This window comes from Pyrus communis, chromosome 17 (genome assembly GCF_963583255.1).
Source record: "Pyrus communis chromosome 17, drPyrComm1.1, whole genome shotgun sequence".
In the NCBI taxonomy this organism is placed as follows: Eukaryota; Viridiplantae; Streptophyta; class Magnoliopsida; order Rosales; family Rosaceae; genus Pyrus; species Pyrus communis.
The window spans coordinates 5,208,545-5,231,474 of NC_084819.1; the positions used below are offsets into that span (position 1 = coordinate 5,208,545).

General features: G+C 37.1%; 3 protein-coding genes across 3 annotated transcripts; 2 read left to right on the forward strand and 1 right to left on the reverse strand.

The window, feature by feature from the left end:
- The first annotated feature begins 1,450 nt into the window (after positions 1-1,450).
- LOC137722800 (homeobox-leucine zipper protein HAT4) lies at positions 1,451-3,466 on the forward strand. Its single transcript, XM_068461895.1, has 4 exons — positions 1,451-1,760; positions 2,116-2,432; positions 2,565-2,644; positions 2,746-3,466. Exons 1-4 carry the CDS (start codon positions 1,568-1,570, stop codon positions 3,089-3,091), a joined length of 936 nt encoding a protein of 311 aa, XP_068317996.1. The 5' UTR covers positions 1,451-1,567; the 3' UTR covers positions 3,092-3,466.
- A 4,565-nt stretch (positions 3,467-8,031) lies between these two features.
- On the reverse strand, positions 8,032-10,127 carry LOC137723400 (suppressor protein SRP40). Its single transcript, XM_068462593.1, has one exon. The coding sequence runs from the start codon at positions 9,901-9,903 to the stop codon at positions 8,149-8,151; it is 1,755 nt and encodes a 584-aa protein (XP_068318694.1). The 5' UTR covers positions 9,904-10,127; the 3' UTR covers positions 8,032-8,148.
- Positions 10,128-13,377: 3,250 nt separating this feature from the next.
- On the forward strand, positions 13,378-16,317 carry LOC137723567 (pentatricopeptide repeat-containing protein At5g47360-like). Its single transcript, XM_068462766.1, has 2 exons — positions 13,378-15,235; positions 16,027-16,317. Exon 1 carries the CDS (start codon positions 13,646-13,648, stop codon positions 15,074-15,076), a length of 1,431 nt encoding a protein of 476 aa, XP_068318867.1. The 5' UTR covers positions 13,378-13,645; the 3' UTR covers positions 15,077-15,235; positions 16,027-16,317.
- The last annotated feature ends 6,613 nt before the right edge of the window (positions 16,318-22,930 follow it).

A 22,930-nucleotide genomic window follows, 5' to 3' on the forward strand; every position in this document is an offset into this window, starting at 1 on the left:
TTTCCTCAAATGAGTGGGTCATCCACAAAACTTTCACCATCTGCACGGTCTTGGTCCTAAGAACTTTATCCTTCCAATCAAGAATAGTCACTGGAATCTCATCGTAGGTCAAATCTGGATTGATCTCCAGTGGTTGAGGAGGGATCACATGTGACAGATCAGAGACATATCTCCGTAACATCGACACATGAAACACATTATGCATTCTCACCAACTCTGGTGGCAAAGCGAGTCGATAGGCAACTTCATCAACTCATTCAACAATTTGGTACAGTCCGATGTACCTAGGGCTGAGATTCCATTTATTTCCGAAACGTACAATACCTTTCCACGGCGATAACTTCAAGAATACCCAATCACCAACCTTATAAACTATGTCGGTGGAATGTCTGTCGGCAATACTCTTTTGCCGATCCTAGGCTGCTTTCAGGTTAGCCTTTATCACCTTAATGTTCCGTGTCGTCTCATCTACTATTTCCGAGCCTACCAAAACTCATTCACCAACTTTGGACCAACATAGTGGAGTACGACATCATTTCCTATACAACGCTTCAAATGGTGCCATACCAATGCTAGAATGATAACTGTTGTTGTAGGCGAACTCTATCAACGGTAAGCCCTTGTGCCAAGTGTCTCCAAATTGTAGGACCGACGATCTCAAAATATCATCCAAAGTCTGGATAGTTCTCTCTGACTGCCCATCGGTTTGAGGATGGAAAATTGGATCTCAACATATCATATAATTGTCATGTGTTATTTACGTGATCAAGATGGATGGAAAAATGGATGTAAATTTTTAAAATCTAACGCAGGAGGGAAATTTACTATTTATAAAAATTTAGGGAGTAAGTTAAAATTAAAGTTTAAGGAAGAAATTGGTTAATTATAAAAGTTTATGAAGATAATCGGTTAAAATTAAAATTTATAAGAAAAATTGACAATTCTATATAAGTTTAAAAGGTACATCAGCAAATATAGCATTAGTAAAAGGTCTGATACTCTTCTTCTGCTTCTGTTTCTGTTTCCGTTTTGTGTGTTTGGCACGGTCAAAGTTCAAAACACCACAATTATTAGAGCTTACCAAGACCATAACAGCAACGGGTATAAAAATTTACAATTAAAGTATTTTTTTATTGGCAAGGTACAACAAAAGTTGGGCAAAACGCAGTTAAAAGGCGGGCCCCCTCCTCCATTTACCATGGTTAAAAAAGTAGAGAGAGAAAATAAGAGGACAAATGTGGGTTAGAGAGAGAGAGAGAGAGAGTGGGGCACATTATTTTGGGGAACAAGAACCATGATTGAGATTATGGGGGCTTCCCTTCCTGACACCTTAGTCATGATTGAACTTACACACTAACTCCCTCCCCCCACCCATTTCTTTTTCTCTCTCTATAAAAGCCCCCACACCCTCCCCACCACTCTTCTCCATAACATCCCCCTTGCCCTCTCTCTCTATCTCTCTCTCTCTCTCTCTCTCTACCTTCAAGCTCTCTCAACTCTTTTGTTCTGAAACTGAACCAGGACTCAGGACTCAGAGTGAAATTCCCACAAAAGGAAGGAGGTAAGCATGATGGTTGAAAGAGAAGATTTGGGTCTGAGTCTCAGCTTGAATTTTCCTCAGACCCATAACAATCACAGCAACAGCAGCAGCGGCGGCTTTCGGCTCAATCTGATGCCTTCTCTGCTCCCAACTTCTGCTTCTTCTACTTCTGGCTTTCTTCCCCAAAAGCCCCTCTGGAATGACCCCTTGCCTTCTTCAGGTTTGTGCTTTTTTGTCTTCCTGTCTTGCATGTGGGTTTCTAGTTTCAGATCTGGCTTTCCCACCCCTTTTCAACAATTTTCTCACCTCTTTTTCCTGAGAAACAAACGCCCTGGAAATTCCCCTTTTCTTATTTCTTTCCTCCTTTTTTTTTCCTTTTGGGTTGCCCCTCTTTTAATTTTTGACATTTTTGCAGAAAAAAACAGGGCTTTTATGATTTCTCAATATCTGTCTTTCAGATCTGTAACTCTACAACAAACTTTTCACCAATTGCAAACCAAACCCACTAACTTTTTTTTTCTTTTACAAATTGGTTGGATTTTTGTTTTCTTATTTCATCGCGATCCGATATGCAGATCTAAACTCCAACTCCGAGACATACCGGGCCGTGCCCCGATCGTTCCTTCGGGGCATCGACGTGAACCGGCCGCCTTCGACGGGCGATTGCGAAGACGAAGCGGGGGTGTCCTCCCCCAACAGCACCGTGTCGAGTGTGAGCGGCAAGCGGAGCGAGAGAGACGCCAACGGCGAGGATCTCGACCTCGAGAGGGATGGCTCTCGAGGCATCAGCGACGAAGAGGATGGCGAGGCGTGCAGGAAGAAGCTCAGGCTCTCCAAGGACCAGTCCGCCATTCTCGAAGAGAGCTTCAAGGAGCACAACACTCTCAACCCTGTAAGTGTTACTTGTCTTCCTAGACAATCCCTGCGACTAGTTCTGTTTGGATGCCGAGAAAATAGACAAATTTCCGTTTGGTTGCTGAGAAAGTTCACTTAACACGTACGGTTTCATTTGTTTTGGGTGCAGAAGCAAAAATTGGCGTTGGCCAAACAGCTTGGGCTTCGGCCTAGACAAGTGGAAGTCTGGTTTCAGAACAGAAGAGCAAGGTGGGTATTTTCGGAAAACCAAAAAACATATACCCAATTTACGCTTATACCCCTGCGGGGTGCAGGCTTATTTACAGATTTAATTCTTGTGTGATTTGCAGAACAAAGTTGAAGCAAACAGAGGTGGACTGTGAGTTCTTGAAGAGATGCTGTGAGAATCTGACAGAGGAGAACAGGCGGTTGCAAAAAGAGGTTCAGGAGCTGAGAGCACTGAAACTTTCCCCGCAGTTCTACATGCAGATGACCCCACCCACAACACTCACCATGTGCCCCTCGTGTGAGCGTGTCGGGGTCCCACCCAACTCATCATCATCCGCTGCTGATCCCCGGTCCCATCTTCAGATGGGGCCAGTTCAACCACGGCCTGGGCCCATCAACCCCTGGGCCTCCGCCACCACCATCCCCCACCGGCCGTTGCCGTTCGACGCCTTTCACGCCCGGTCGTAATTTTAAACGAGAGAGGGCATTTTGGAGAAAATTTGCAAAAACCTTTTTAGAATCTCCTTTATATATTTTAGATGTGTACGGAGGATGAGCAAAAAAGAAGCGGTTGTAAATTTTTCCAAAACCTTATTATGTTGGTCACTCTTTGAGATATGGTGGTTGGGAATATGTGATTTGGTGGGCCTGCATGTTTTATAGTATCTGGCCCATCACTTTCATGATCTTCTTTCTTTTGTAGATTAGGGTTTGGTGGTGGCACTACTATTTCTTCCCTAATTCCCTTGTTAGACCCAACCATTTGTTGGTGGGGAAAGGGAAGGAGGACTTTGAATGTAAAGTGTAATGTCTAATTAAAATTTTCATTTTAACATCTCTTAACATTGGAGGATTGTGCACTTTCTTTTCTATTAAAGCAATATTCTAATGTAATATAAGTGACGAGGAGGTTCCTAACGTCATATCACCCCTATAAGTCTTTGAGTTCACTTTCTTTTCTATTCGAGCAATATTCTAATGTAATATAAGTGACGAGGAGGTTCCTAAAGTCATATCACCCCTATAAGTCTTTGAGTTCACTGAGAGTAATGTTAGTTAGACCAATTTTTTAGATCATTTAATCTAGTTATCAATCACGTCAGATAGTTTAAATGGATGGTCTCGCTAGCTAAGCATTACCCTTTTACTCATAGACTTGTCATTAGAACAATCAATTTCCCTTTAATTAATTATGATTAATAAACCTTTCATTGTCTACCTTTTGTTCAATAGTTAATAATCTAAGTTACCAGGACGCGATTCAAACTTTTGAGTGTGGAGAATGAAGACACGGCTCTAATTAATATGGCTATACCCAAATCGCTTAAAATTAGGAGATATGTTTAATTAATTAAGATTACATAGGAACCCCTCCTTGTCTCCTCCCCAGTATTTTAATATTTAAAGATCCTTAATTTATGGGGAACGAATGCCTGATTCTAAGTGGGGATTACGATCATGATTAGGATTTAAGGGGATTTGGTTTTGAATGGTGACTGGTGGGTGTGAATATGTAGAAAATTCTGAGGGGATTTGAGGATTTCGCAGTTGAATATTAAGATTTGTGATGGACCCAGAGAAATGTAAGTTTTTAGTCACGGAGACCGGTTCCTAATTCCTGGGGTTTTTCTAGTGTTTTGACAACAAAAAAACGTGTTCCTCAATCGTGGCTAATCTTTTCTTTTTAAAGTCAAGGCATATATATTATGATCAATGACTTTGATGATTGCTAATCACAAAGGAAGCTAGAGTGGTTCATACTTCATACACAGTTTGGTCACTTGACCACTCATTTCGAATGGTTATAGGTTTCTAGTATATTTTTTCTCAAAAAAAAAAAAAAAAAAAAAAAACCAAAACCATGACGGTTTTATTATAATAGTAAAATAAAAAAAGCTGTTACAAATATCAAAGAGGGCATTCTAGATAACATCCAACACATTCTTAATTTTAAAGAGACTTGAAAAAACATAAAAGGTTAATTTGGCCAAATTAGTTATCACCGTATTGTGTATTTAAGAGCAAGATGTATACGAGAATAAGTAAGGGAATGCATCCAAGTTTGAATCATTCACACTCAAACTCAAACGACTGATATGACACTCCTAGTCAGAATTCCATTCTTGAGTTAATGGGTTGTTAGACTGAAGTATTAGATAATGAATTAATGGGTTGTTAGATTGAAGTGGTTATTCATGCATCTTGCATCTACTCTTTTTTTTTTTTTTTTCCACAAACACTAGAAGATCTACAAAGACTTTCACAATGTACCCTCAATGTCGCAACAAAGTTATACCACTGCAACGGGGATAGCCACAAATATATATAGTTCTCATCATTTATGTGAGTCGGTCCTAAAATATCTTTTAATCAAGCGAAGTTAAATATCTACTAAACCAAAAGGCTAGTTGGTATATGCATGTTGCATGCTTAATTTGAAGATTTGGGTAAATTCAAATTGTAATGTTTTTGGAACGAATATCAAAGGTTGAAGACAGCAAATGAAACCGCCGATTCTGATTCTTTAGGCCATGATATTTTTTTTTCATGGATTTTTTTTTCTTCTGAAAATTAGGGCATGTTTAGTATCATAATTGAATTTTTTTATCATTTCTCAAAACATTTTTTAAGAACATTTCTTGAAAATAATTTTCTTTAAAACTAAAAAACTTGATTGGTTTGCGATTTAAATTTTTAAATCTTACTACTTAAACTAGATAAAAATATCTAAAAAGAGGGGGTTGCAGAAGAGGAAGAAAGATGAGAGATGAGGAAAGAGATGAGGAAGAAAGAGGAGAGATGAGGAAAGAAAGTAAGAGATGATTGAAGAAAAGAGAAAGAAAAGAGAGGATCGAACGAGATAGAGAGGAATGAGAGAGAGAAAGAACCGAGAGAATGAAGAGAGCGGATTGAAGGAGAGACGAAAAAGGTAAAAAAAAGAGGAGAGAGAAAGAAGAAAATAGAGAGAGATTTGGAGTGAGAGGGGAGAAGGGAGAGAAAAGAAAAGAGTGAGTTTAAGTTTAAAAACTCTAAAAACTCAATTTTTATGTTTTTAGAGAATATACTATATTTTTTAGTTAGTCTTCAGTTCAGTTTTTTTAAATAATTCTACCAAACAAGTTTTTAAGGCTTAAAACTTGAAAATTATTTTTGAGTTTAAAAAGTTGAATTTAAGTAGAGTACCAAACAAGCCCTTAAGCTTCTTCCTCCTCCTTTTTTTGTTTTTCCTTGTTCGAAAGAATACTAAATTCCTTTCAGCGATTTGCATAATATTCTTGCTGTAAGCTACCAAGTTAGACACATTACCAAAATCCATAACTCAAATTGTGTAGGCAAACGTAAGTGGCCCTTTACCACAGTGGTGGAAATGTGTTGAGCCTTTCTATAAAGATGTGAATTCAAATCTCGTCAGTGACTAATCTAACATCTAATTAACAAAAACTATTGCTTGACAAAAAATAAAAAATAAAAAAAAATTGTGTAGGCAGACAATTTTGTTGAGAACGCTTGATGCAAAACTCAATTTCTGCTTAAAGATGAAGAGTTTTGAATTTTAAAGCCCAATGTTATTTTCGTACAGAAAAGCCCAACATCCCAAGTTTCCTCTTGCAAAGCCCAACTTTCTTCCTTGCATGAGTTTTCTCTAGTGCACATTTAAGTTACACAGCAGAACAAAAATTGTTAGATCCTGTTAAATTAAACAATCTATTGAATTTTGTTATGTTATTAACGTAAATGATGTGCATTGGAAAAATCCTTGCATAAAGCATTAACCCAAATTGATTCTCATGGATAGTCCAAGTGGTGTCACCAGTCCCTTAAGGGTGCGTTTGTTGCACCGGATTATCTCGAACTAGAATAGTTTCAGGGACTAAGCTGGACTGGCTTAGACTAGACTAAGCTGGACTGATTTAATGAAGCGTTTGGAGCAGTGTCGGATTAAGAAGCAAAATAATTAATAAATTTTAATATTATATTTTTAATTCATAAATTTATATTATATTATTAATTTATCTTTTTCTTTTTGGAAATCTCTTCCTATCTCGAAACTTCTACCATTTTATTCTTCTTCCTTCCCACTCTCTCACTCCCCTCTCCTCATTTTCTTCCCTTTTTTGTCTCTGGCCCATCGTTTCTTCTTTCTTCCCACTCTCTCACTCCCCTCTCCTTCATTTTCTTCCTTTTTTTCTCCGGCCAACCATCTCCCTCCTCTCTCTCTTTTTCTCCCCCATTTCTCCTAGTTTTCTTCCTCAAAGGAGGATATGTGCATTTTGTTCCTCAAAGCAGAGAGAGCACTGCAAATTCGAAATCACATATCAAATTTCTACTATAATTTATGTTTTACAACTCCAATTTGATTTCGTTTTTTCCTACAAATTTTTGGAGAAGAGCACTGCAACCCAAGGTAATATATTTATGGGTTTATCACAGATTTTGATATTTTCTGTAATTCGAAATCGCATATAACAGATTTTGATATTTTCTGGGTTTATCGCAGATTTCGTTTTTCCTACAAACTGGACTAACCCTTAGTCCAGTCCTGTCTAGTACTCTTTAGTGAGGGCAAACAAATGCCCCCTAAATATGTACTTGTATTAGACAAATAAAAACCGGTAGATCTCGTTAGCTTTGTCACATAATTTTGAAGAGAAAAACAAGAACTTAAAAAATATGTACTTGTATTATGGTTTCTAAACTTTATTTTAGTTTGTATACAACAATATACTAAAAGAGTGCAAAGAATAAATTGGTATTGAACTCGTTACAATTAAGTATGTTATATGTTGTGTTTAAGATATTGGAGGCAACTAAAAGGATGGTCTTGGTGGTAAATGTGGAATTTTATGCTTGTGTTCTTATTTCAAATATGTTGTGCTTAAGACATTTATTATGATTAAGGCTTAGAAAAACTGTCTGGATCTGTCGAACTATAGAATGGAAACTGCGATGCATAACTTGAAGCTATTGACTTATTCCAAAATAACAAAAATTTGAGAAAAGGGCTTTATAAGTAACACGACACTAGTTTGTAATATTTGTTTATTTTGGTTGCACTAATGTACCTCATGTTAATTAGAATAAATATGATTGATATATTGTCAATAGTGTAAGTTTTGATTGATCTAAAATCAAACATCCCCATGTCGTATTTGATGGTAATTGTATAACGAGGTTCAATATGATTGATATATTGTCAATATTACAAGTTTTGATTAAATTTTCTTCTCTTCTCGCCTCTAGTTTCTTGGCTAGTTTCTTCTCAACCGGGAACCTAAGTTCAATATGCATATCTACATAAAATTTCTTGAACAAAACTTTGCTTTTGTAGGTTTTGTGAGTGTAAAGTTTAACAAGATGAATACTTGTCCACTGCATGCAATTGGTGTACTGCCCATACAAAAAACATGTAAAATCTTTGTATACCAATGATCATAATATTGGAACAGAAGCTACAATACCAAGTCAATTACAACATAAACCCCAAGGAAGGGAAACTTAAAACACCAAGTTTAATTCATTCTGCATTACTTTGACAAGTTTCTACTAATTTGAGCACTCGATCGCTTGATCGAATCTATTCTCTGAAGCCTAATCTGCTCCCTGAATTTCGCTATGAATTCATCGGCCTTCTTATCCACATCAGGCCCTTCATCACTCACACTGCCTGAAACAGACACATAACTGTTTGGAGTTGGCTTTGGCGTCTCCCCAATGTCTTTTCGGATCAAACTTTCTTCAAAGCTCTCATCTTCACTTTCGGTTTCTTCATCCGATTCCATCACTACCTTGTTGTGAAAATATTCCTTCTGTTCCTCAGAAAATTCATCGAAAGAAGCTGAATTAGGCATGCTGTGGATGCTTTCATGTCCCATTTTCTCAGCCCTGAAAGAAGTTTCATCATACCCTACTCTCTTTCGTGCTGCTTTCTCCACCAAGCTTGTTTCAACTTCCTTAGAGCTTTTCTCCATTACCTTCCAAGGCCCTGCCACGCTCTCACCAGCTCTGGTTGTTCTGACTGGCCCCCCCATTGATGAACCATCAACGTAGCTTCTTCGCTTGGTTTCGGTCCCTGAATTCACTCTGCCCATCACAAATTCTCCGTTGCTCCTGTTCACGTTGTTTGTTTCACTACTGAAACTTCTCCTCAATTCCTTCTCATACGAAACCCCATCTCTAATCGGCCTCACTGATGATGACTTGTAAAACATTGGTGGGGGCGGTGGAGGTGGGGGAGGAGAAGACTTGTACAAGCTCTTCTTCCTCCCCAAATCCTCTGCATTCTTCGTTTGAGATTCCGATGATGACAATGACATTAAAGGAGAAGACTTGTTTGGAGATGAAATTGATGGCGAAGGAGACAGTTTTGGGGACGAAGAAATGGAATTCGATCGAGAAGAACGAGAACCCTGAGACCTCGAACTCCACGCCTCTCGGCGGCTAAACTCAGATTCCTCCATTGGAGTACTATTGTCAACTTCTTCCTTCACATCCAACCTTCCTGATCTTGATCTCCATGGAATTGGAGAAGGAAGCACAATACTTTCCTTCAATTTCTCCTCCAATTCTAGATAATCCAACCCTCCAAATTCACCACCTCTAGCCTTATTCGATTTGCTTGAAAACCTTCTTGAACCTGACCTTGAATTAGACCTGCTTAATGAGCCAGAATCCCCACTAGACTCTTTAACAGACTCTATGCCATCCGGGTTTTCGGGAACACGTTGTTTCAAGCTCCTAACCGGCAAAAGCAATGGTTTTTCAACGATTGGTGAAGCGGTACCTCTCTGTTCATCAACAGCAGAGTGCTCCTGAGCCACAATCACCACCGGCTCGTTACGATAATACTGACTGCTCCATGTTTGGACCTTGTTCCCATCAGAACCAGGTGAGGGTTCAGTCTCATCATCAAAAACTGAGGACACCTGAAGAAATCTAGAGACATATGAATGAGCATTATCAAATTTTGTGTGATTGTTGTTGCTGTTGTCCTCATCTATTTTCTCATTTCGTTTGCTAAAAAGGCCATAAGAGACTGCTATGCCAACAAGGAGAAGGTGCAGAAGCTCCCAGCTTCTGGTGACTACACTTCGGTTGAAGAACTCAGGAGCTTGTGATGGAAAAAGTGGGAGAATAACAAGGAAAACTAAAACTAGAGCAATTTTGTAAAGAAAATGATTGTAAAACTTACATGGCTTTTCATGGTTTTGTTGTTCTTGAACCAACTTTTGGTGTTTGGTGTAATTAGACTCTGGTTCAGTCTCTGCCATTGAAGAACACATAGAGGGGAGAGAGAGAGAGAGAGAGAATGAAACCCTAGCAATGTTGTATTGGGGTTAACAGAACAAGATGGAAGGAGGGAAGGAAGGAAGGAAGAAGAAGAAGAAGATAAAGAAGACAAAGAAGACTTACGGATTAAGGAAAAGTGTAGAGAGAGGAAAGTAGAGAGGCAGTGGAGAGGAAAGTTATGGAGCGAGGCATGAGAGGAATTTTGAGTCTTTTTTGCCTTTAACCTTTCTTTCCATTGACATATATAGCCTTTTTTTTTTAATTCAATTTCCCCTAAATTTTTGTTTTCAAATAAATATTTTCTCCACAATTGGTGAAGAGGGTTTTGTTCAAATGGTGTACAACTCAGATACCTATCTAATGAAAGAATTCTTCAAGAACTAACCAGTTAAAAAGGAGTCAAGCTTAAGCTTACATTTGGCTATGGAACTATATAATATATGGATTCCCATTATTCCCTTTTCTTCAAGAACAAGATACTTCTTAACCTTCTAGTGAGAACATAATACCACTTAGTCTACTTGGAATCCACAATTTGTTGAATATAGTTGTGAAAAAGCAGTCTTTGCACATTATGCTGGGGAAAAGTGATAATGGTTTTTTTTTCTTGTCTAGCTATTGCTATTTTCAATTCCAAATTACGCTCTAAAATGACAAACTGAGAGTGCGAATAACATGTCCCCTTCTCGTTTTTCAGTTCACTGAATTACTAAGGAACGGGGGAGTCAAGCTAATAGTAATAGTAATTGCTAGTTGGTCTTTTTGCAGTTTACCTCATGCATTAGGAAATAACAGAAAAAAACTTCTGCGGTGTATCCAACTTTTTATTGTGTGCATGCATGCAGCCGCTTCTTAATTTGTTTAGAGAAAAGGAAAGCAAAGGTCAAAAGAATTGAGTCAGATAATCGTAATACTAACGTGAAGATTGAAGATAAGGTTTTGCTCAGCTGGAAGTCGCTCTTTGTACATCAAAAACTTGTTTTTTTTGAAGAATTGGATAAAGGAATGAAGTGGAAAGGTAACCACTGCGAGTCACTGTGAGTATATTAGGGTTTGTTAATATGATAACCATTCGACATAAGAGAGAGCACAAGGGCCTTTTGGGCATGAGGTAAAAATGGAGGGGGGAAATAGGTTGCGTGGATGTGGTGGGATTCTTCTTTTGGAGTGCCTACGCTAGCTTTTTTGTGGGGGTAATAATATATTCAGCAAAATATTTGTATTTATCTGCAACTTTTGGTGGGAATGCTTTTCTTGTATATTTTGCTTCTGTATTCTCCTTCCAACTGCTATACTCGGATGAAGATGTTCCTAGATGCTCTTAAGAAGCACGCAGTCGGACTTCAGTTGGGTTATTCTTTAATTTAAAGGAAAACTAGCGTTTGCTAGGGTTTTCTGTGTCGAAGTAGAGGCGGAAGAGTGAGATTCTGATCCAAGAAAAAAGAAACATTGGTTCACTGAGAAAGTTTCTAGATCTTGTGCAATGCATGGAGTTTGTTGGGAATATTTACTTAGAAAATTGGACTTCTGTGCATGATTTTGTTCCATAACAAAGGGACTTTTCAAATCAAACTACGTAACTGACTTACATTGACCAGCATTCACCATTCAGCTCAGTGTTCTAGACTTCTAGTCACCAAATCTAGAGAGAGAGAGAGAGAGAGAGAGAGAGAGAGAGAGAGTACATATTGTCAATGATTTAGTTTTGCATTGTTCTTGAAAGATTTAGGAAACAGAACAGATCATGAAAAATACAAAATAAAAACGAGAAGTTTTGAGGTGGGAAAATGCTTAAGATGATGTACATTTCGTCTAGATTTTAGAGACATGTTAGCGACCTGCTACTAATGATATGTTATTATTTTCCAATGTGTGTCTTATCACCTGCACAACACAACAAGCGCAAAGAATTGTATCATAAGAGATCTCAGTGTAATTAGATGTAAACTCACTCAATATAAGTCATATTTGATTCTGTCAGTTTTTCAATTTGTATTCTTCAACACATTTTGTTTTATCTAACAGTTGGAAGATTATGTAAATACTAAATCTATTTACTTTATTTTAATTCACCATGGATAATCTCATGAATATATATCTAATGTGGATGCAAATTTTGTACACGACTGGCTTGACTAAATTTCACCTACAAGAGAACAAACACTGTTAGACTAGATGAATACCTTGAAAAAGGGGGAGGGTGTTTCCCAAAGGGCCTCTGATGCCTAAGTCAAAAAAGTAGTGAGAAGACAAAGAATTTGAGAGAGTTCGAGTAATAAGTAACAATTACTATTTCCTCTGTTTGATAAGATTGTTTATAAAGACTAGACCGTAGCAAGCAGCTAGGGGTGAAGGCTGCAGACCATACTAGGTAATCCTTAATGGTGCAAGCCAATCGCTATAGTCCTTCCATCTAGAATTCCTAAAGGGAGACTCCGAAAATCAGCTTGTTGCCACCATTGAGCCTGGTATGGCCCAGTGGCAGGAAACATGTGAGCTGTCCAAAGAGTACATCATATATGTGATTCGTGGCCCGGACAACCCCTTATTTGTTGGTGGCTCAAAGGCCCATTACTGTAGGTCAGACTAACGTCTTTTTCCCTTAATGTAATATGTGGTTTGCTCACAAAGTCAAGGTAAAATCGTCATATTGAGCATATAATCCACGTGTCATTTTCCAATTGGATGCAGTTAATTTATATCTCCACATCTAGTACACGCCAATCAAGCATGGTAGTAGTGCTTATTGCAATAATCATACATGGCAGCAGGAAGCTTTAGGAATGTAAAAGCGAAACTAAGAAGATAATCCTCATAAGATGATTAAGAAGGATGGGGAAGGGTGATAAGGTATCCTTCTCCGTCTTCAATTCTCTTCTCCTGTTTCACATTTGTGGCCGAAAGTACATTGGAAAGATCCGTAGACAATGCATCTGATTCCTCATGCTTTGGAATGTCCAAAATTAAAAATTTGTGTTTGTGCGTAACTTTGTAACCTAAAACAACATAGGACCATCTTAAGAAAAGTTAGCATGTACACAATGCTCTCTTATTTTCTACACATTCGATATTTTAGGATATGGGAACGGCTCTCCTCTATTCAAAATTCAAAGTAATGGGAAAAGTGAGTCGAACTTTCCCATGCCTTGGACGGAGGTTGACGGAGGCACTTCATTTGCTCACTAGAGTTATAAAACCTTGGTTGGGATACCGTCAACGGAGGTATTATAATCCATTAGGTACTAAGTTAGAGCTAAATGGATGACTGAAACTTTTTTATTTTATCAAGTCTTGTCTTGTGCAAATGAGTAGATTGATTTTGGGAGGAATTGATTTGTAACATTCCTTTATTTTTCTTGTGTTCATATTCGAACTTAAAACCTCTCATTTCTAAACGAAGAAGAATACTAACAGCAGGTTGTAGTATTGAGTGGCTATTGTAGTATTGAGAGGTTTGTAAATGAACGCCTGCATGGTGGAACAGCTCTGAGCCACCATTCCCCCCACCGACCATTAAGAACACACGCATATGCCTCCCCACGACTCTCTCAGCCAATTTCCCAAACACAAACCGGTAATTCGACGACGTAACTCAAATTGGAGCTTGAACCAGTTGGGCATAAAAGAGTTTCTGATCCACCTGAACCAAGTTCGATCATTGCAGGTCTTCATTTCTCCTTTTCAGCATTAGGGTTTAATCTTATTTGGATCAAAACCCTAAAAATTTTCATCGAAATGATGAACCTTTCTTCAATACATCGGTTCTCCTCCTCCTCAGTCGGCCTGAAAAATCACACATTATCAATCCTGAACTTCTCTACGGCGGCGGCGGCCGAAACAGTGTACAATCACCTGCAGAAAAATGGTGGCAACGTAGAGGAAATCCTTGCCTCGGTTCAGGTGAAATTGGACTCCAAATATGTAAGTCAGGTTTTACAGAGATGCTATGGTAGCCGTTCCCAAATGGGTCTTAGGTTTTTCATATGGGCAGGTCTTCAATCCACTTATAGGCACAGCTATTTTATGTATAGCAAAGCTTGTGAATTGTGTGAGATTAGGATAAAACCGACTGTGATTTTCGATGTTTTGGAGGCTTATAGAGTTGAAGGGTGCTCTGTTAATCTGAAGACGTTTAAGGTTGTTTTTAATTTGTGTAAAGAAGCTAAGCTTGCTGATGAAGCTTTAAGGGTATTAAGGAAAATGCCGGAATTTGGTTTGCATCCGGATACTACGGTGTATAATGTCGTTATAAGATTGTTTTGTGATAATGGTGATATGGATGTGGCTGAAAGTTTGGTGAAGGAGATGCGGTTGGTGGATCTTTATCCCGATTTGATCACGTACATGGTACTGATCAAAGGGTTTTGTAATGTGGGTCGGTTAGATAATGCTTGTGGCTTGTTTAAGGTTATGAAGGAACATGGTTGTTTGCCGAATGCTGTGGTGTACTCGGCACTTCTTGATGGATTTTGTAGGTGTGATAATATGGAGAGAGCCTTGGAGTTATTGAAGGAAATGGAGAAGGAAGGTGGGGATTGTAGTCCTAATGTAGTAACATATACATCTGTGATTCAAAAGCTTTGTGACAAGGGACGGTCCACTAATGCCTTGGTTATTTTGGACCGAATGGAAGCTTGTGGATGTGCCCCAAGTCGCGTTACAGTTAGTTCTCTGATTAAGGGTTTGTGTGTCGAGGATCGAGTTGAAGAGGCTTGTAAGTTGATTGGTAGAGTTGTTGCTGGACGTAGTGTCACATATAGTGATTGCTATAGCTCTCTTGTTGTGTCATTGGCAAGAGGTGGGAAAAGTGAGGAGACAGAGAAGGTCTTTAGGATGATGGTTGATGGCAGGGTCAAACCAAATAGTTTGGCCTCTAGCATTATTTTGAAAAAACTTTGTTTGGAGGGTCGGGTGGTAGAAGCGTTGTGCTTGTTTGATGAACTTGAGAAAATGCAATGCTTGTCTTCCATCGACTCTGATGCGTATTCTATCCTCTTAGTGGGGCTTTGTCAACAAAAGCATTTAGTGGAGGCTGCAAAGCTGGCAAGAGCAATGCTCAATAAAGGAATTAAACTGAAAGCTCCTTATGTTGACACAATAACTGAGATATTGAAGAAATCCGGAGATGAGGAGTTAATTAAGAATTTGACGAGAATTGCAAGCTGAAGTTGAGCAAAAGAAAACCTTCATCTGTCTTGGAGGTTCTCATGTGTTTATCTGGAATTGTGTTCTACTAAGATCAATATCTCCGACCAAGAAGAAAACAGTTCTTGAGTTGAGTTGGTAGTATCTAACACAATAGCTGAGATACTGAAGAAAGTCCTGGTAAATTACTAATTACTTTGGCTTTATGTTATTCTGAATGTATCAAGCTGCTACCTGAAATATTTGCGAATGTTATATTAAATGGTGTTCATATTTTCTAGGATTGTTTAGATAATTCTAGTTGGAGATATCAATCTTTAGGGCACAGGAAAGCATGTCAATAAGCAAACTGCACTGCTCCTTTTCTTTTTTCTTCTTCTCTTTTAATAGCTTTCGGTTTGCATGTCTGTAGTAAGGCTGGCAGGTAGAGGATTATTACTGGTGATGTTCAGATGGGATTATAAATGTTTCTACTTTTCCTTATGCCGTGCATGTAAGAACATAAGTTTTTTGCTAGCATAGATAAGGGAACTTAGGGAAGTATAATTTTTGGAGGTCTTTGATTGTATGTCTCTTCTCGGTTACATGCATTCTTGAATATGTGGAATTCAGGTTAGGAAAATTCTCTTCCTTTCAACAATTGAAAGCAAGGTCAAGAATTTTTTGCACCTCTTGGTGTTGAATGCCTTATTGGCGTTTCTAACGCTCACTTCATGTACACATTTATCTCTCTCCTTGTGGTTAAAAGGAAACAATTATATGGTATTGTTTAGACTCGAATGTTTCCTAAATCAGTGTTCCCTTATTTAAGGTTGAGCAAGTTAGAATTCAGCTACTCCTTCTCATCCCTCCCTTAAATAATCCTCAGGGAGCACACAAACATAGCATGTAACCATGTTATCTAGTCATCATTGATTGTTTTTATGGTTAGCGTAAAGCGGCTCATGGTTCTTGCACTTGTTTCTTGGCAGATCAACCTTTATACTGAGGACAGGATAAGTTGGAAACCTTAAAAGAAACGAAAATGGTTGACAAGTGAGGGCGACAACAGAGATAAGTCAAGTTCGTGATAGGACGACGAGGATCGAGTTCTACATCAATTTGATAGCAAAGCACCAACAGTTGTACTTGATGTTCATCCTATACAATATCAAGTGCCTTTAGTCAACCAGAAAGCTTAACTGATTAGCTTTCTGGGTTCACAGGGGAATTGTAATTGCCTTAAGATTATTATTGGAAGTTGTCTATGGCCATTGGGAATCCGGGATCATTGTTTCCAATAATTGGTATTTAATATGTTTTTTCTTCAAATGATGTAGCCTGCGGCTAATCATACTTGAGTGTTTGCATTAGAGCTTTAAGTCAATAATTAAATTATTAATCACCTAAACATTTACAAATCTGGCAGTTGACATGACAGGTGAGGTTGTTTGGAAATAGTGAGGATGCTCGCCGGATCCTCTTTGTGAGATCCCGGGATTCTTAAATCACATCCGTTCATCGTACATCGTGCGGTTAGAAATGATTGTAAATTCTTTTATTTAAAATTGAATATAAATAGTACCTGACGAAAATTGATTGCACAATGTACGATGAATGGATGTAATTGGAGGATCTTCGAGATATTCACAAAGAGGATTCGGCAAGGATCCTCACTCGTTTGGATATGCGTTTTTGGAAAACACTAATGCTCGTAGTAAAATGGTAGCCTTACTTATAGAGACATAAATATATATCATATTTCAAACAACTCCACACCTTTTAAAACATTACAAGGAGGGACAAAAAACCCAATAACAGAAAACCAAGCCCAACCCAAAAAGAAACGGACCGACTAAATTACGGTCCATGCCACTCGACTATAACCGTTAATAAACGGCCACGTTAACCACTACACGACAAAAATCATAAAAACTAACCAGTTCCTTTCATTTTTCCCTTATTCAATACCCGTGTTCCTCTTCCACAAACCTATCATTTCAAAATCCTATCACGCAAAAGATACTTCCCCAGAAAAAAAAAAAAAAAAAAAAAAAAACCCTAAAATCTTCATAGTTTTCGACACTCTCAAGTTGGATTTTCAGTAAAGTGATTCACAAAGTTTAGTTGGATTTCCAAAAAGATCAGTGTTTCAAAGGTTTTTCTACTACTCGAAATTGTCATTTTGCATGATTATATTTCAATTCTGTAAAAAACGAATGCATTATCAAAGTTTTGGATGCATTATCAAGTGTTTTTGTACTTGTTTTTTGCAAAAGAAAACTGTAAAAAACGCATGCATTATCAAGTGTTTTTTGCACTTGATTTTACAAAAAATTCAGTATTTCAGTTCGTGAAAAAACAATTTCAGTGTTTTAGATGTTTCAGTTTCACTTTTTTAGTTTATATGTATACTGATTCTTAAACATCTGAAAAAGAAAATGAATATGCGTCTAAATTTTGTGAGTAAAAACATTAACTGTCTAGCTTCGATGCTGCACTTTGAACTGATGCTACACTTTGTAAATTAATTCTGGTTATACTTTCTGTTTGTAAATTGATTCTTAAACATATGAAAAAGAAAATGAATATGCGTCTAAATTTTGTGAGTAAAAATATTAACCATCTAGCTTTGATGTTGCACTTTGAACTGATGTTGCACTTTGTACTGATTTTGCACTTTGAACTGATGTTGCACTTTGTAAATTAATTTTGGTTCTACTTTTTGTTTATAAATTGGTTCTACACAATTATGCATCTACATTATGCGTTAACAACCAATTCTACATCTACCTTATTTGCTAAGTGATGCTGCATCTACTTATGCCAACTGATTCTGCACAATTCTATGAACTGATGCTACATAAATATTAATAACATTCGCTAAATACTAAAGTAACTCATAATACATTCGAATTCTAACAAATATATATGATAACTATGCTGCAAAAAATAAATGGAACTTCAATGAAAAACAAAAGCAGCACAACGAAAAAATCATCTTCGCCAAACACTCGATCAAATAAGGTCAAACCGAATCAAAATCTTCAAAACTAAAAAACCGTGACTGCAAAAAACAAGAACAATCCAAAAAAACTCAATGAGACCAACAAAAAACTGAAAAATCAGAGACTCTTTCAAAATCTAAACCAAAATAAATTCAAAAACACACAACACTTCAAAAATCTAAATTGGAACACATGAAATTCAGAAAGATAAACTTGAGAGAAACACTTATCTTCGAAGAAAACTTGAATGATTTGAATAAAAATTATGGCGATATATAATTGAGGGAGATGACGAAATATAAATTGGAAAAGACAAACTTCAGAGAGAAAGAAAAACAGCAGGGAAACGAAAATATAATTTGAATGATTCGAATCACCGCTGATTGCTATTTAACAGAATACGTAACTTCGTTTCCAATGGAAAAACCGGACATGATGTCATCTTACGTGGATTTAAAAAATGTCCTTTCTTGAAATGTTTAAAAAAGCTTTGTCTCAATATATAATTAAATATTGAAAGTATACCATAAGTGTAATTTTTTCTAATAATAATAATAATGAAAGTTCTTAGGAAAAAAAAAATCCTTTTTTAGTTTTTTTTCCTAACGAACATGGTTAAAAGTAATTTATTTGATTATGTGAAAAAATGGTTGGCTTCTGATGTTGACTAAAAAGAGACTTACTTTTAACTTGTTTCTTATAAAGGTGCATCTATAATGTCCTAGGTGAATACTGGTGGTAGATTTATTTATTTATTTATACGAAATTAAAAGCATTAAACAGCGAATTCGTTCCGATTGGGTAAAGTGTGGAACGATTCACGTCGGAACAAGGGTGTTTTACACACCCGCTTCACCCTCCCCCTCCTCCTATTACATTTTGTGACTTCTCTTGCAGGTGTGGCTGTGGAGACTTTGGTTCTTGGTGGATTGATTATGTGCAATACTCTTAGATCTAGGTTTTGGTTCAGGTGCATTTTAAAGTTTCGTGATGTCTTCCTTAACATTGGTAGTGGCGATGGCGACTGATTTTTAGCTACTGGGAAGTAGGGTTTTGCTGTTTATATTTTCTTTTGTTGCCTACGAGCCTAATTCCGTCTAGGCCTCCCTTTGTTGCTTGGGTTGTAGCTCTCCTTTTGGGTCTGCCTTCTGTTTTATATTGCTTTATTCACGAAGGAAGGACAAAAAAAAAAAAAAAAAAAAGGGGAAAGCGTTTCTAGCAACATTTGGAAATGAGTATCCTAAATTGTCCTAAGTTTGAAGTTGCAGTAGTTATACCATTTCAAAATTCCTTAAATTTTTAACTACTTTTATATCATAATAATGACCTAAAAAAATTACTTAGTAAAAAGTAATTTTTTTTCCTTCAGGCACATGGTAAATGATGATGTGGACGAATGAGTCATACAAAGAGTCGACAATACATCAATGGTTTGAGACTCGAGAGTGACCCATCAAGCTTAAGCCACTGACAATGCATTGCGTGTTGAGAGGCCCATGTAAGCTTAAGGAAGTAAGTGATTGTTCATATCATTAAAGGTAGTAAGCAATCAACACATAACCTAATCTTGTTCCCTTTTCTTTCGCTAGGAGTTATCTTTAGGATTTGGATCCTCTCCTGAGCCCAAGGAGATGATCCTCCTGACTAAGACACGTGGACCGTTGGATTTTTATCCAACGGCTACAAATAGGGAGGTTCCTTTAAAGTTATAATAATTATAGCTGTTGAATTTTCATCCAACAGCTCACGTGTCTTGGTCAGGAGGATTCTCTCTTTGGGCTCAGGAGAGGATCCAAATCCTTATCTTTACCGTTTACACTAGGATTAGGGTAGTTGTGTAACCCGTTCATACGAGCGATTGTTTTTAACATTATTTCTGCTTTTAGTAGATCTAAAATTTGCATAAAAATTTACCATTTTCTCATGATTCGATCTTTCTTTCCTTAGAGCAAGCCCAGTGTGGCTTTTAGCTCGGGGGACAGTGGACAGAACAAGGGCCCGAGGGCCAGTGGATCAGCTCCAGCGTGGGCTAGCCCGACCGAAGGTGGAGGCCCGAGCTCCGGGCCCGTGGGGGATTGCCATCCCGAGAGCCTGAGGCCATGTGACGTCAGCGCTGACGTCAGGCGCGTGCACCCCACTCGCGCGTGGGGGCGCGTCGCTGACACAAAATCAGAAGAAAAAAAACCTTTGTCAGTTACCGTTGGGAAGCCACGTGGCTTCCCACGGTCCGTTAGATCTCAACGGTTATTTAATTTGGACCGTTCGATCTCAACGGTCAAAAAAAATAAAAAAGTCTTATTTAATATCCACCGTTCGATCTGAGATCAACGGTGGATATTAATATGCTTTATAAAAGAAAAAATAGTTTTAAAATTAAGAAAAGTTACCGTTGTGACACGTGGCACAATCTGGAGTGTTGGAATTCAAATTTTTTTATATCCAACGGCAGAGATTAATTAATTGAATAAAAATTTTAAAAAAATTCAAAAAAATTCAAAAAAAAAAATCTGAAAAAAATTGTAAAAAAAATTGTTTTTACCTTTCTATAAATACCTTCTCATTATCATCTACCTTACACAACAATTTCATATTTTCTCAACTACTTTCAATCACATTCCTTTCTTTGTCTCAAAGTTTGAATCCATTTTTTTTCAACAAAATGACCACTGGTGCAGGTACGAATTGGTCGCTTATTGAAGATGTTGCGTTGTGTACTAGCTGGGTTGAAGTTACTCATAGGACGATTAAAATATTTATCGGAAATCCATCCCCAATAATTGTCTTTTCGGATTTTATGACAAGTAGCGTAACGACAACGATTAAAAATCTTATCCGAAATTACAAATAAAATTATTTTGTATTATTTAATAATACTTCGGATAATGACACGTGACGCAACGAGAACGATTAAAAATCTTATCCGATATTACAAATAAAATTATTTTGTATTATTTTATAAATAAAAAAAATACTAATATTTTATTACCTATTGCCAGGGCTATTGAAGTGTAACGGTGGAGATGCAAATGCTATTGTCAGGGCTATTTACTGTTCATTAAGGGCAATTACTGTTCATTAGGTGGATTGAATAGTGCATTACCTGGGAGGAGGGCTCCAACGCTGGAGTTGCTCTTATGGGTTCTCTTTACCTCACGAGGAATAGGTAGTCGGTGTACCGGTAATGACTAAACATATAAATGCGTTGCATTTTTATTTATTTTTTTGGTGAAATTGAAAGGTAGAAAGTGTAGTGAATCTTTCTCAAAAAAAGAAAGAAAGAAAATGTATGGAATGAAAGTCATTAAATGCATGAGACTAATCATTCTGGATTTTAGTAGTTATAAGATTAGATTTTAGTTTTAGTTTTCGACGGATTTGGTACGAATCGCTATTCTTAGGGTTTAAATATTATGACCAAACTACAAAATTGTTGCAAGTGGCTTTTTACCAATAGTGGAAAAGTGTTGAGCCATTGCATGACGGTATAAGTTCAAATTCCGTCAGTTGCAAATTTGACATCTAATCTAACTAAATCTATCTCTTTGACAAAAAAAAAAAACTACGAAATTGTTTTTTTCTTGTTCAAACTACCATAAAATGAAAAATAATTCGATTTAAATTGCCTTTTTTCTGTTTTTAAAATACTGTTCCAATTGCAATTTTTATCACAAGTGCAACGCCTTTCTAATTGGATAAGGATATACTTACACCTATTGTGGCATTCTAAACTGATTACATGTCGTCAAGTTTTAATCATATCGCTAACTAATTTAAAATAATTTTATTTTTGTATACTCGTTTTATGTAAGTCTTTTTCGCCGTCAGGCTTCACGAGTCAATGATGCTAGTAGCCTAGTACCATTGTTGCACCTCATAACCGTTGCCATTGTTGACTAGCCTTTTTTTTTTTTTTTTTTTCCCAAAATTTTTTTTTAGTAATTTTCTTTGTTTTGAATGGTACAAGCGTTTGTTTAAAAACATTATGACAAGACCAAAGTACATGCGATGCAATGGATATAATATTTTTGTATATAAATAGAACCCATATATATATATTGTTTGAGCTGTCAATTCTTCTTTTGGTTTTTTCCTATCAATTATCCAAATCTTTTTGTTTCTTTTTCCCCTAGTTAAGCAACTTAAATTATCATTTAAATTAAATTTCTGTTTGCATCTAAGAACTAAAAGTTTTCATGCAACTTTCGAGCTTCAACGCTGAAGGTGAGATATCTTACATTCCTTGAGGATGAGGATCATCCTCCTTGTGAGAATCTTAAAGATCAATTCATCTTAGTCATTGATCATATATCGTGTTGTCAGCTTTTATTAAGTACTATTTGTATTCAATTTTAAATAAAAAAATTATGACCACAAGATGATTGATAAATGGATATGATGAATTGATCTGTAGGATCTTCACAAAGAAGATCTAAATAAGATCTTATTCCATTCTTTTATGTAATTTTAGTTAGGCAACTGTTTGGGCCAATAACATTCATCTAAAATCTTGTCATGGGCTGTCTAGTCAAGGTTGGCCGAATCCTATTATGAAGAGGATTGGTTTAGATAAGGATGAGGTAGTCGAACCCTAGTGCAACAAGGAGTCTTAAAGCTAAGGATACTTAGAATTAGGGGATGAATCTGGTTCGTTAAGGAGCTTGGTTCAAAGTCCTATAGGGGTTAGGATTGGCCGAAACCTTATCAGATTGGGTTGAGAAGTTCTAATCCAAGTAAATTTCTAGTTCGACCATAAGGGGGTTCGCTACTATAAATAGAGAAGAGAGTGCATCATGCAAAGCCCTTTCAAATCAATACACAAATTGCCCCGCGCAATGCTTCTCAACAACCCTGAGATTTTTTCCTGTCCCCCTTTCTTCTGGCTAACACA

What these genes read in the sequence shown, in the direction of transcription:
- LOC137722800 (XM_068461895.1), top strand. Translation starts at nt 1,568, where the DNA reads ATGATGGTTGAAAGAGAAGATTTGGGTCTGAGTCTCAGCTTGAATTTT. An exon ending in TGACCCCTTGCCTTCTTCAG is followed by an intron (nt 1,761 to 2,115) that starts GTTTGTGCTTTT and finishes TCCGATATGCAG; the next exon opens with ATCTAAACTCCAACTCCGAG. An exon ending in TTTCAGAACAGAAGAGCAAG is followed by an intron (nt 2,645 to 2,745) that starts GTGGGTATTTTC and finishes TGTGATTTGCAG; the next exon opens with AACAAAGTTGAAGCAAACAG.
- LOC137723400 (XM_068462593.1), bottom strand. Translation starts at nt 9,903, where the DNA reads ATGTGTTCTTCAATGGCAGAGACTGAACCAGAGTCTAATTACACCAAA.
- LOC137723567 (XM_068462766.1), top strand. Translation starts at nt 13,646, where the DNA reads ATGATGAACCTTTCTTCAATACATCGGTTCTCCTCCTCCTCAGTCGGC.